General features: G+C 22.8%; 1 protein-coding gene across 2 annotated transcripts in view; it reads right to left on the reverse strand.

The window, feature by feature from the left end:
* Positions 1-15,754, reverse strand: part of yki (Transcriptional coactivator yki) — a 96,524-nt gene that overhangs the window by 39,129 nt on the left and 41,641 nt on the right. For both annotated transcript variants that reach the window (XM_067287155.1, XM_067287156.1), the window contains exon 4: positions 675-760. In XM_067287155.1, the coding sequence (XP_067143256.1) occupies positions 675-760 (86 nt within the window). The remainder of the gene's footprint in view (positions 1-674; positions 761-15,754) is intronic.

Here is a 15,754-nt window from a genome sequence, read left to right on the forward strand (position 1 = left end):
GGGGAATAATCAATGAAATGCCACAATAATTTGAATCAGAGTAAATTTTGAGCTTTTTTTAGGCTTCGAGTAGCCTACATTATATAGAATCAGCGTTAATCAAGGCAGTGTTAAGTGGGATCTTACTGTATATGATTTTATTTTATTGTCAATGAACGTGATGTCTTGTCTGTTGTGTAAGATTGTTTTCTGTGATTATATTTGTGTCAGTATATTTTGTGTGTGTTGTTTTCTATAATATTTTAAATGTTTATTTATAGTATGGTTCCTGGGTGTGTAGTAGTTTGTTTGTGTTCAAGTTTTTAATGTATTATGTTTGCTATTTGGTTATGTCAAAGTAGTCAGTCTGTGCTAAAAGCTTGCAACTCAATGCAATGTGTTGTATAGTGTCATGCATAATGTGAAATTTCCTACAATTATTATTATGTTTATTGGTAGATTGCATCCTATTTGGTTTATACTAGTGTTCAGGGCTATTTGGACCAAGGTCAAGACATAGCTACAGAAAAAGCTAATATTTTGTTTACATACTGTTTGTGTATGCATCTGTGTTGTTTAACAATTTCCTTTATTATTATTGTTCTGAAATTATATTGAAAAAATAAAATAAGATTTAAATAAAAAATATTTGATTTTACTTTCTATATTTATAAATTTGAATATACAATAGTTACCTGAGTTTGTCCTTGGACAGATGGATGAGATGGCAACTGTGAATGTCCAGACCGACTTAATAAAACTGGTCGTTGCAGGTGGGCTGCTGCAAAATTTTAAAAAAATTTATATTTAATAAAATTCTTCAAACATTTTAACCTTGATGCTGAATTATATTAATATATATTTTTTAACATTAATATATATTTTACATTTTTATTTTTATAATAAATATTATAAAAACTACAATTTACTAACAACAACAATAATAAAATTATTTCAAATCTCATTATATTTTAATTTTATTAATTAAATTCATGAAATCTTATCAGTAACTTAAGTTTAATGTATCATTGTTCAGAAATCAATAAACTGTAACTTAAATGACACTTCAAGGTCATCTGATCAATTTATTTGTAATATTTATCATTATTTTATAAATACGAAATTCTCTTTAATTCTGTTTACTTTTAATTATAAATGAAATAAAAGTTAAAATTAAAAACGTCATTTTGTTTTAATTTTAAAAATTAAAGTATACAAGTAATAAAATAGTTTGTTAAAATTTTACTATTTTATTCTAAAAATATTATTCTATATATTTCTATCTGAACAAATTATTATATGTAAATAACTAACTACTAACTTGTATATTATATTTTACACTAAAAATAAAAACATTCAAAAATTTATTTTGTTACAAACATTAAGACTTTTTAATATTTTCTAAATTTTATTTTACAAGCATATGGTAATATGTTGCTTTTTATTACACTTTTTCCTCCCTGAAGGTACTCAACAACCTATTTTATCTCCAAAAACTTTAAGCAGTAACTCAAGCTCATGCTTATACAGTAACACTGAAAAAAATCTGCTGTGTATTTAAATATCAACTTCTGTAACTACACTGTAAATTTACTTTGATTTGTTTAATTTCACTTTTCTCGTATTTTTGCTCGCAATTTACTTTTATAGAAAAGCAATATATGTGTATTCATTTCATATGATTTACATAATTATTATTATTTAATTAACTATATTAAATTTAATCTTTATAGTTGAAAAAAAAGTATTATAAGTTTACCCCTACAAATATTTGATAATATAGGTAAAATTTTCTGCTGCTATATTTAACTATAAAAAGTTCAGGAAATAAGAAGGAAGTCTAAATGCATGAAATACAAATAACCTTAAAGCAGTCTATAAAATCTTTGTTATCAATAATAAATTCAAAATAAATATACACCATTGTCATAATTGTCTAAAAAACAACTCATCTTCCTTAAAGTTTCATTTTTATTTTAATAATTCCTTTAACTAATCATAAATTATTAATATATATATATATATATATATATATCATAGGGCTTTTTAGTTGTATTATATTAATATGATTAGATTATATCTCAAAAATTTTGTTCAATAGTATTTTTTAATTATATTATTATTTCTTAAAGTATTTCATTCCATATTTTATAGATTTTTGTCAAAATTCATATCAAAAATACTAAAATTTTCTAACTTAAAAAGTTAACCTTTTGATAAGCTGAGTAATATCTTTCAAAAAGATTTACCAAATTAATGTTGAAAAAGTTTTAATTTATAAAAATTTTATTTAGAATTTTGTATTTAAACTTTTAATATATAAATGTCACTAATCATAATGCACATATTTTAATATATAATATAAAAATTTATCAGATATTCTTTACAATCAATATTTTATTTAAAAATGAATAAAATTAATTTAACTAATCTAATTAAAACTTAAATGCCATACAATAAAAACTATTCTTTAAACTAATGGAAAACTGAAAAGATTTTAAATCATACATTTTGCAATTATTATTTTAACTTTAACATTATTATTATTATTAAATTAAATGTTGTTATTAGCAAAAAATGTATGACTTGAAATATTCTCTCTCCAGATATATGGCTTTCTGACAAATAGAAAAATCATTAACATTTTACTAAATATTTTTAAAATATGTAAAAAAAATCTCTTTTTTAATATAAATATTTAAAAAAATTAAACAACAAAACACAATATTATAATTACACAATCATTTTTAAATATTAAAATATAATTGTTGGAGATATATATAGGAATACATTTATATATACTATTTAATAAATAATTTTAGTAGTAATACAAGGTAATATTTAAATACAATATAAAAACTTAATTTTTAAAGTAACATTATAAATTATAATTACAGTTAGTGATATATTATGCTATTATTGTTTAAATTCTAATTACTCTAAGTAAAAAAATTCTTAATTACACAAAGAAAAGAAAAATTGGAAAGGTCAAAAACTTTGAACTTCTTTCATTTATATGCATCTTAATAGCACATCAGTTGCAAGCAGTGACACTATACAGTATCTTGGCATAGATCCATTTGGGATGTTGATGTATTCAAGGATGAAATTATATCTGTTGTGCTCAAAAATCTGTACTAGGGTACATAATCAAGAGCTATTTCAAACTAAAAGTACAAATGATATAAGATATCAATGTTCATAATGCATAAAACTAATTAAATATCAAATTATTGTGTATTAATACAATGTAATTTTATATAACATCTAGCTAAAAATCCAAATGAAAAGAAAACATGAAAAATCTTTATTCAGATTATGAAGTTATAGCACTAAAACTTACAAATGAAATTATTTTGTGTAATTATCATTTCTTATAAAAATATTCATATAAATTTTATTTCTCATTTTATATTACAAATCATAAATTTAAACTTATAACCAGCTTCATACACAGTAAATTATTTTAAAATACTTTAGATTTATTCATTTGAAATATTTTTAAGAGATGCATAATCATTTCTTTTGTTGCTACATAATAATTTCTCAAAATAAACTATTCTACTCATTTTATGATATTTCTATTTGTATTAATAAATGTATTATTATATTTTTCCCTTTATATACAACATAAGAATATAATAAGTGAAACAATATGATAATGAATTTAATGTAACTGCAACTTATAATTAAAACTTATTTCATAATCAATTGAAACTATATTAAACAGTATTCACATAAAAAAATTTGGATGCCTATGAGCTAACTCTAGGCACTTATAGCAATGAAATTATTTCAAAAATAAAAAATAACAAAACTCAGATACTTATTATGAAATTTCCTTCTAAAATTTCAAACCAAAATTATATCATAAACAGAAATTTCTTATATTTTGGAAATAACTTTTTTTACCAAATGTTTTATTTTCTAGTTTACAATTAGACATTCTTTCAGTATTTTTATTCTTTCCAATAAACACTTTAAAATAACTTTTTTTTATCATTAATAGTATTATTTTTTACTATTATTTAAAATATTAACATATTCTGGATATTTTTCAAAATTCATTATATTACTTTATTACATTATATGTACAATAATACATAAGTTCAGATACATAATTAAATTTATTCATGCATTAACATTTAATGTTAATTAGTTAGTAAATAATTTTTTATTATTATTTGTTTAATTTCACTATTTACATCACTAAATTTATTTTTTTAATTTTGTAAATTAAATAAAAAAAAATTTAACAATATTTTAAATTTTCCAGTTCTTAATCTTTAGTAGTTATGTAAAATTATATTTTAATTTATCAAAATTACATTAAAATACAAATTAAACATTAGTTTCATATAAACTATCAATAACTTTTTCAACATTTAACATTAACTAATATTTTTATAAGATAACCAATTATTAACACAAGTGTAGTGTTGACACATATCAATATCATATATTCTGTAAGAGATTAAGTTTTCAAATTGAAATTTTCAAGTTACTTCAATTTTATTATTTCACTTTCTATATACTAAAATATTTTTACAATTTTTTTGTTTTAAATTTGCATATATAATTTCAAAAATACAAAGGTAATTATTTTATGAAAATAGCATATCATTAATTTATAATATAACTTAAAACAGATACATTAGATATATTTAACAAAAATTTAAAGTAATTTATTTATTTACTACAAAATTTGAATTAAATAATTAAAACCAAATTAATTAATTACTAAATTTATATTTATAAATCAGATTTTAATTGTAATTAAAAAAATCTAGAAAAAATTAAAAATAAATGTAATTTTTTAAAAGTAAAATCAGTTCAAACTACAGATCATCATCTTTGAATATAATGTTTAACTTATTAAAGTCAAATCTTGGCTTATTTACAAAGTTAATTGGACATTAGCTAGCATGTATTTGTAACATATGATAAAATTTAATTAATCACAAAATATATTATTTTAAAAAACGAAGGCTTAACCTAATTAAATGTTTACACAGTTTTCCTTTTCTAAAATAATTTTCCTTTAACTGACAAGGAAACAAACTTTTAAAAAAAATCAATAATTACATTTTCATTTCAGATCATAAAATGTTATTCATTCTTTAATTTAATTTCTTAAAAATTTTAAAGGTATGTATTAATTGTGACAGTTTCTTTAATAAAATTGGAAAAACATCAAGAAAAGATCTGTTTGTACAGATCAGTTTATTATAATTTAGTTGAGTGTGTGTCACCTATTTCTAAATTTATTTCTTTTTGTCTAGTAGCATCTTTGGGAACATGTGCAGAACTGGAACCAGCTAGCCTTGACACCAGGAACTACAGAACAAATGCTTGATGACCTAGATTTGACTGTTAATGCCAAGAAATACCATGGCCCACCCAGGCTTCTTTACATTACTTCCATACGACTTTTGAAAGTGATAGTTATCTCTTGTCTACAGATAAGCCTACACATCTGTTTAATAACCCTGATAAAAGATATGAAGTGCATATGTACTATTTAAATGCTTTTTTCAATTCTCATATTTTAATTTCTTATACAAACAAGATCACGTATACCATACCAATATTGGGTTATTAAATAAATATCAAATGAAGATATTTATATATCTATCAAATAGACAAAGAAAAAGTTAATGGCTGTCTTTTTTAAAGCATATCAATTTGTGAAGCAAAATTATAACGATATTTCAAATCTGATACCAAACAATTTAAATAAGTTTATATAGCTATATAATAAAATACACGATATTATAAAAGTAATATTTTTATGACTTTCATCATTTTAAATAAAGTTGAACTTATTATTCATAATGATAAAATATTAATTTAATTCAATCTGTCATAAGCAATAAACAAGCATTCTAATTGACTGATAACATATATGAAGCTTTTCAATGATAACATATAGAAAAGCCTAGTATATAGAAAACATTTTGTTATAAAATCCTTATTAATAAAAAATTTAATATAAATGTTTTTAATAAATGGCATTTAAGAATCACTGCCCAAATTATAAATATAACTGAATCTTTTATATGAAAATATATTTCTGGATAAAAAGAAAATTATAGTCCTTTTAAACAAACTAAGTAGTTCATTCACCCTTGACCTAAATATAAAATTTATATTTCATCATACATGTCTAAAAATAATTATCAAGTTTAGGTGATAAATAGATAAATCACCAACACTAATAATTTCCATTAAGCTAAACCAAGAATTCAGAAATAATGTAAATTATTATTTCCAAATGTTTAACTCAATCAAACATTCCTAATAATATGCTATCCATTGAACAAACATTACTTAAGTCAAGTCTGGATTCCATTTCTTTTTTTTATTTTAGAAAAAATATGTTTTATGTATACATATATTTGTTTTACAGGAAAAAAATCTAATTTGGTCAAGTAAAATATTCCATCCTTAATATTAAAGAAAAACAGAGAGATAGAGAGAGAGAGACTTGAAAACTGAAGAACTAAGTAAATAAAAACAAACACCTTACTAAACTCCAGCAGTAATTTTAAGGAAAGCAAAAATGTTTTCAATTGAAATCGAGAGACTTTGCTTTTTAAATATATAATACTAATTTTTAGTTAATCTACAGCATATTAGTTACATAATACAAAAGAATGTTTAAATAGGAAATTTAGCATCACGAAACAAATAAAATAACAAGTATCTATAAACTTTTTGCAGGAATCATTATATCTTAAATATATATATATTTAATAGTAATAATAAAATTTAAATCTGATAAATAAATCAGCTAATATAAATCATAAATGTAATATAATGTATTGAAAAATTAAATAAATTAAACATATAAAGATGAATTTTTACTCAAAGATATATCATTTGTATAATTCAGAAATGCAATCAAAGTGAAAATAAAAAATATAAGTAATCATGGTATAATAGTGTAAAACAAATGCATATGTTTATCCAGTTCTGGAAATTACTGAAATTATAAAATAATCAAGATTGTGAAAAATTCTTAATAAGTTAAGTATTCTAACTACCAGTAAATGATATATATACTGTACACAAAACAGTGTGTGTTAAGTGTTTCAGAAGTGTTTAGTATTAGTTTTAAAACTCAGACTGAATTCAAACTATATAAATAATATTTTCTTAAGATTATTATTATTAATCTAAAGAAGTATTATTATAAATTTGACATTTAATCCTTGCACATCTATTAAGTTGTAATTATTTAGGTTGCAATTTATAAAAATTATCATTTTAGTATAAAATAGAAAATTATATTTATTATTTATCATCAGAATGAGTTAAGTTTAGTTGTATTGTACTGTTTTGCTATGTATTGAAAATAATTTCAAAAAATAAGTAATTTATTATATTAACTATTAAAATGCAATTTATTTACCTTTGTAGTTTTATAACTAACTAGATAATTAGATAAACTGTAACTTTAATATGTAATATAATAAATTTTATTTTCTAGTATAATTGTTATTAATATTTCTAAGTATTTTATGTAGACTACTCCAGAGCAGTAAGCTGATCTATCTGGCCATCAGGCCAGCTAGATTAGCTATTACTCTGGGACACCCAAAATCAAATCCAGGCAAGCAAATCCAGAATTTTTAATGATATGGTGGTTTGTCCTGAATATGTGGTACATGGCTATCTCCATTGTAGGCTTAGATTAACCGATGACAGATATGATTAAAAAGACCTTTTAGTGCCCACAGTGTGGGGAGAATTAAACAAACAAAAAGTAATAAAATGCAGATAACGTAAGTTTTTCAAAATGTTCATTATGTAAGGTAAAAAGCATATTTAAATATTTTTCTAATTTTTTAATTTTAACTCAATTTACTCCTCACTTAACAAAATCCAATAAATGATAGAATTCACTTATTGTAATCACTTTGAAACTTATGCATAGTGATAGCATTAAGCGGATAATTACAATTATTTGAAATTTGATTTTATTGATTCCAACATTAAAAAGACATCCTAAAACAATTTTAAAAAATGTATAACTTAAATAATAATAAATGAATCTTTATTTATTATTATTTAAGTTATTTTTATTTATTTTAATTATTAATAGGAATTTCATCCAATGTTTTCCTGTTATTTTTTTTTACAGTAATAACTTTTAGTACTAGTGTACTTACTATTAATAAGAAATAGCAGTAATTTAAACTAATGTTCTGCCCAGCAAATAACAATTAAAACAATTAATGATTAATCTTTAAAGTACTGGTTAAGAATAATAGTTGTGCATTGTCAACCATATATTGAAGCTGATAACATGAAAAGACTGGGTAAATTAGGCATTTTTAAGCTAAGATAATGATGATAACCAAAAGTCTACAAAAGGAAGTTGTATAAGAGAATTTTAGTTTACATGTTTTTAGATATGCTAATTCCGATAACATTATACAACTGACAACAATATCTGTAATTTAGAATAAAAGGTTCTTTTGTATTATAGAAAAAAACCTTCATTAAATGAACTGTTGTGTGTATTTGTTTTTTTTTCATTACTTTTTAAGCTTTGCATTTAACTTATTCAAGCTAATAAAAAATTAGAATTATATATATATATATATATATATATATATATATATAATTCTAATTTTTGAAATTTTATTATATGAGAAAAAATTTTAAAATTAAGCATGTATATGCAATATGCAAAATTATCAACCTATAAATATAAAAACAAAAATACAGATTCATCTTTAAAATGTATTTATAGTATACTGTATATATTTGATTATATGATATACATTATATTGCAAAGATTTTTTAATGGAATATAATTTCTATAAACTAACAGTTTTCCAATGAAGTGAAAAATATTTACTTCCATATATAAATAAAACTGCAGTAACAAAAAAATATATTTAGAATTAAAAAAAATTAATATTAAAAACAAAATCAATTAAAAAATTTTAAATATTAAATTTAAATACAAATATATTTTTCCATAAACAAATATAATGGAAGATTAAATAATTTTAAATCAATTTTTAATGTAAACAACATCAGAACAAGTATTTAAAAATATTTATTCATATTTGATTTAAATTTCAGTATAAATTACAAAAATTTACATGAAATGATAAAGCAATAGGATGAATTTTGAAAACAAATTGTTACTATTACTTTTCACTTCATTAAAAAAAGATCATTTATACCTTAATGTTGTGTATAAATATGGTACGTCTTTTGTTTAAAAAGTAAATCTGAAAAAAATAATCTCCTTATTTTTAACTATCCTATCTATTACATAGTTTTATAAAAAAAAATTTTTTTTTATTTATTAAATAAACAAATATCAAAAATGAAATTTTTAAAATTTTAAATGTTATTTTATTTTATAGAACTTTGAAAATCATCAAGATTCATCAGACAAAAACTGATTTGGAACAACTTTAAAAACCTGTTTCAGATGTGTTTTGTCATTTAAAAGTGTAAGTGTACAAATAAAATTTTTTTAACGAAATGTTTTTACAATATCAAACAATAATAAAATGAAAATTTTTAATTAATATATTACTTAAAATTAACTTGGAATAAATTTTTAGTTATTCTAAAAACTAAACAAATATTAACAATTTACCAGAAACTTATAATAATGAGTTTCTCTTAAATCAAGGAAAAATGCAATTAAAATAGAAAAAATAATTATTTAAATAAAATATTTTCGACATTGTAAAAATAAACTAATTTTTCACTAATTTGATATATATTAATCCTAAGTATGTCTGATTTCAATGATGAATTAACATTAATTAAAATATTAAAATTGTGTGATATATTTAAATTTTAATTGCATTTTCTATAATGTAAAATATTTATGATCTAATTTTATAGTCAAATCATATAAAACGTGTCTAATTAAAACTTTATATTATTAAATAAGATTAAAATTTGGATGTCAGTAAAATCACTCAACCAAAATTACTGTAGAATAGAAATCAATTTTACATTTCTATTATTTAAAAAATTGTCACTTTATAAATATTATGCTAGAACAAAGCTCTATTGGTTTAATGTTCTTCCACTTGTGTGTAATACATAAATCTGCTAAATTTTATCAATTTAATTCCTTATAAATATATGATATTATAACACACTGTTTTCCAATAAATTTTTAAAACAATATAAATGTTTTAAAAGGTGTTTTTTCAGTATTAAGAAAAGAGGGATATAGGCTACATATATTTATAAAAATTACATTTTTCAAAAGAACCTTGATCTAGATACTTAAAGATTTTCATCTATTTTTATTTTCATAAAAATTACTTTTTAAACAAATCAAAACAATAATTAAATAATATATGCAAACTAAATTCAGATATATTAAAATCAAATTGTGCGAAATTGTCACAGAGTAATGAGGCCTGAAAAAGTCTATTGTGCTGTTGAAAGAATACACTCATATACTAGTATAACTTATAATATAGTAAACTGTTAAAGTAACAGTTATAACAATATATAGAAATTACCACAAAATTGTGTTTTCAAGAAAAAATCTGTATTTAAAAAATAATTACATTCTATAATAAATATCATGTTTTTACTTTAAAATTTATCTATAAAATGAGTTTGAGTCTGAATATTCATAAATAATTACAGCATTTTCTAAAATACTATAAATTTTTCATCGTCATCATTGTAAATATTGTATTATATTTCCTCTTTTCCTCTCTCTCTTTTTTAAATTTTCTTTTTATTTTGTTAAATATTGTTTTGATACAATTAAAATTTAATTGTATATAATAATTTTGATTCAAAATAAAATATTTATTTATATTTATTACATATATATTTAACTTATTGTAAAAGCTATATATAAGAAGTGTTCATAGTAGATTACTAGGTCATGAAACTTAGAATTGAATTCATCATTGATTCTATACCTATATGCCAAATTTTATTGAAATCAGTCCAATGGATCAAATGTAATGTATTTCCTCCTCATATACACCTACAGTGCTATTCATAGTCATCTAGCAAATTTATCTTAAAATAAATTAAAGCATATGATCATTTTGATATATCTTGATTCTTCTATTTTATTGAACTAACTCATCATTTTAGAATAATCTTAATTCCTCTACTTGCAGTTGAACATTTAAATTTATTACTTTTCATTTAAATTTTCTATCATAATAGAGAAAATTGCAAATGTATGTGTTCTTTTAGCATTAATAATTAACTAATTATATTTACTGCTAATAAATTACACAGTTTATTAAACTGATAAATTGTATAGCTTTTATGTATCTAAAATCTTATTTAATATTTTGCATAATTTTTATAATAAAAGATTCCAAGCTTATTTAATGACTTTATGCACATTTTATTTTAAACTTTTTTTTAATATTAATTTAGTTTAGTTTTTTTATGAAAAACTCAGTTGTTTTATAAGCATGTTTCTTTCAATATTTTTCTTTATATTATCAAATATTATTAAAATTACTAAATAATAACTGAGCTATAAAACATTATCACTTTATTTTTTCAATGTTATAGTATTTCTAATTATTTGGCATCATATATGTTAATTATATAATTAATATAATTTTAGAATTTATTCTGGGTATATTCCAAACAAAGTTACCACTATGTACATGTTTGTTTGAAATATATTATTGATCTAAAATCTTTAAATTCTAAATGGAACAATTCAAAAATCAATTCAGAAATACTTGCTCTATAGTTATGGATGTGTTTAGTTTGAAGAATAATGCCTGTAATATCCTTGATGATAAAACTTCATTACTGAATTTAATATTTCTTTTCTTTAATTTATAGGATCAAATCCTTCAAACACAACTTTAAAATCACTTATTTTTACAAAACTCATTAAGTATTAGTCTTTTCTCTTTTTAAATTAAAATATTTGCAAATTAATTTGTGAACTTTTTCCTAAAAACACTTCATATTTCATTCTTTCTTTAAAATTATTTTATAAAAACTTATCTTTTTAGCTTGAAAAGTATGAAAAAGTATAAATTTTATATTTTAAATTTTTTAAAGAGATTTTTAAATGGAGCATTCTCTAGTACAGTGATGGGCAAAGTACGGCCCGCGAAAGTATTTAATCCGGCCCGCCGAGGGTCCATCGACATGGATAGTATATGGCCCACTATAATTACGTTTTGACGGTCGAGAAGTATAAAGTAGCTTCTACTTAGTAGAATAATAGATGCATAACCTATAGGTGAAGCTAAACTAGCCACGTAGTTCAAGTGTTGCGTAATACGGGACGCAAAGCGTGTTGAAATGAGAAGCGCGGGCAGCGGGGGCGAGTGAACTCGGTTGCCACTCGCCAGCTGTCACTGACCGAGCCGCACGTTTTACATTAATTTTCTCTCTTGTTCTTGCTTGTTCGCGTAACGCTTTACATTCATAATCGTTTTTAGAAAAATCTGAACTTTTGGGATAATGGCGTATAAAAAACGAAAAGTCCGAGTGTCGTCTGTTTAAAGAAGAGTGGGCTTGGAAATACTTTTTTACGGAATACAACGGTAAGCCAGTATGTCTTATTTGTAATGAAGCAGTGGCGGTATTTAAAGATTTTAACCTTGCTCGTCATTTCAACACCAAACATTCAAAAACCAAATATGCTTTGATGAATGACGCAGAAAAAAAGGTAAATGCGGAAAACCTAAAAAACAAAATATCTGCTCAACGGAATGTGTTTATAAAGCAAAACACTGCTCAAAAGACTTCTACACTGGCTGGATATGTTGTGGCTTATAAAATAGCTAAAAATAACAAACCATACTCGGAAGGATAATTTGTAAAAGATTGTATGGTGAGTATGAGTAAAATTTTATGTCCAGAAAAAATTAGAGTTTGAGTCTGTCAGCTTATCGTGAAAAACAGTAACAACGCGAATTGATGCCATTGCATCAAACTTGTCGACTCAATTTAGGCAGCGTATAGAAAACTTTAAATATTTTTCCGTGACGATGGATGAAAGTACGGATAGAAGTGACACTGCTCAATTATTAATCATTAGAGGCGTTGACGACGAATTTAATATTACTGAAGCTTGTTTGCAATCGATAAAAGGAAAAACGACGGGACAAATAATTTATAACGAATTTTCCGAAGGTCTTCAAAATTTAAATGCGCCTATTTCAAAATTATGCAATATAACTACAGATGGAGTCCCAAATATGGTTGGAAAAAACGCGGAATTTTCAGGTATTTTTCGGAACCAGAATCCTAATCACGATGTTGTATTTTTACATTGTATAATTCACCAGGACGTCCTTTGTAAAGCTGCAATAGATATTACCCATGTACTTAATGTGGTTTTAAAACTAATTAATACGATTCGATCTCGGGGCTTGGTACACCGACAATTCGAAGAATTTCTGATTGAAGTCGATGCAGATTATTCTGACCTTCTTTACCACACGAAAGTAATATGGTTAAGTTGTGGATATGCATTTGAACGGGTTTGGAATTTAAAAGAGGAAATACAAGATTTCTTAAAGAATAAAACAGACAAATGGTCTGATTTCCAAATCTTCGAAGACAAAGATTGGCGTACCGATTTTGCATTTTTTACCGATTTGCTCGAACACTATAACAAATTAAAAAATTGCAAGAAAAGAACCAATTTATAGATGAGACTTGGGGTTGTCTGAAATCATTTAAAACTCAGTTTTTTCTGTTTTATAACTGCATGGCAAAGAACGATTTAACTCACTTTCTGCGTTTAAAATCCATGTCACCAGTGAGTGAGAACAAACTAAAAGAATTCAGTCAGGCGTTGAAAAAACTTCACACAGAATTTGAAACTAGGTTTCAAGATTTTAAGAACATTCAATCATCGCTAGATGTTTCCTCGATGCCGTTTAATGTAGATCCGGAAAATGTATCTGCAGAATTGCAGTTGGAAATTATTGAAATGCAGTGCAGTACCCATTTAAAGCAATTGTTCTTGAATTCCACAAAACTAGATTTTTATAGAGCACTGCAGAAATCTGAATTCCCAAAGATGATTGCTCACGCCCAGAAAATTATGGCGATGTTTGCGTCGTCTTATGTGTGCGAACAGACTTTTTCGACCATGAAATTGCGGAAAAACTCAATCAGAAACCGATTGACTGATGAACACCTTTTCACACTGCTGAAAGTTGCTTCGTCACAGCTGGAACCTGCTTTCGAAAATAATATGGAAAATCAAAAACAATTCCATATGTCTCACACGCCTACCATGGCAGGGCCTTCGAATAAAAGTTAAATTAATTATTATTTAAGGTAAAAAGTAATTTGTAACATTTGTGTGTAATGCTGTAATGTTTTTATAATATTATGATTAAAAGCTTTAACACAAAATGCATTTTTTCTATAATTCTGGCCCTCCTCTAGAATTTCTTAAACTTTGTGGCCCCCCATTAAAAAAGTTTGCCCACCACTGCTCTAGTACAAAAAAAAATTTGCTTTTTTTTTAAAAAACTATATTAATGCAGAATTTTGTTAAAAAATAAAATTTATCTCATATAAAAATTAGTTCTGTTAAACAGTAAATAACATTCTTGATAATAAAAATATATTTTTATCATCAAGAATGTTATTTAAATTTTGTATTTTAGAGATTTTTCTTTGAAAAATACCATTTTATTTTTTAATAATAAAATAGATCTTCAAAAATAGTGTTATCTAAAAACCAATGGCAAAAAAGATAGAAAATAAATTTTAGCACTGAGCACAATAAAACATAATTTTTTTAAAACTTAATAATTTATCAGTATTTTAAATCAATTATAAATTACACAAAGTAGCACTAATGAATAATTCAGTCTAATATAATGGATATTAAACAAAAACTATTAATATGTTGATTTTATTAAAAAAATATTTATACCAATAAGAAAAGTTTAAGCATGCTTATTATATTCACTTTTTTAGAACATATGACAGAACAATATAAATTTAAAACAATGTGTAGTTTTTAAGCACTAACACAAACATTTCAAATATATGTCAAAAATAATTGAGCATTTAACATAAATAATGCATTTGTTTGTGTTCATGCTTAAAATTACACGCTACTTACAAAATATAAGCAAATATTGTACAATAAAAGTACTCAAACTTGAGTTTTCAATATCTTCCCATAAATTAACCAAAAAATTTTATAATTTCAATTTAATTTAGTATATTTTGCAATGCTGCAATGCTTTTTCTAGTTTAAAAATAGTAACAGATAATTTTAAGCAAAATTACACCGAAGAATGATCATTAAAAAGTTCGATTTTTTTCTTAATAAAACTGAATAACAATTATACTAATCAGATAAATTGAAGCTAATTTCATTTTATATATAAATAGAAGAATGCTTAAATTTTAACTATTTGATGTAAAATTCATAATTCTTATTCTATTAAAAAATGTAATTTTGTTAATTATGAAAAAAAAATTTCAGAATATTTAATCTAGCATTACAATAACTTTTAACATTTTGTTTTTAATTATTTTTGAAATTATTGTTTATAATTCTAATTTAAAAATTAGATCTATCAGTTTTGTAACTGTATGCTATATAATTTTTATTTATATTACAGAATATAAATAAGAACTTAGAATTTTTGGATCATGCTCTCAATATTTCTACAAAAGTAAAAAATATTTATGTGCAATAAACTATTATTACAAAAAACTCTTCACTGGAATTATAATAAATATGGATATCAAATCATCTAAATCATATTACATTCATCATATAAAAAAACAATCC

Source organism: Centruroides vittatus, unplaced genomic scaffold, assembly GCF_030686945.1.
Source record: "Centruroides vittatus isolate TY-2023 unplaced genomic scaffold, ASM3068694v2 scaffold_435, whole genome shotgun sequence".
In the NCBI taxonomy this organism is placed as follows: domain Eukaryota; kingdom Metazoa; phylum Arthropoda; class Arachnida; order Scorpiones; family Buthidae; genus Centruroides; species Centruroides vittatus.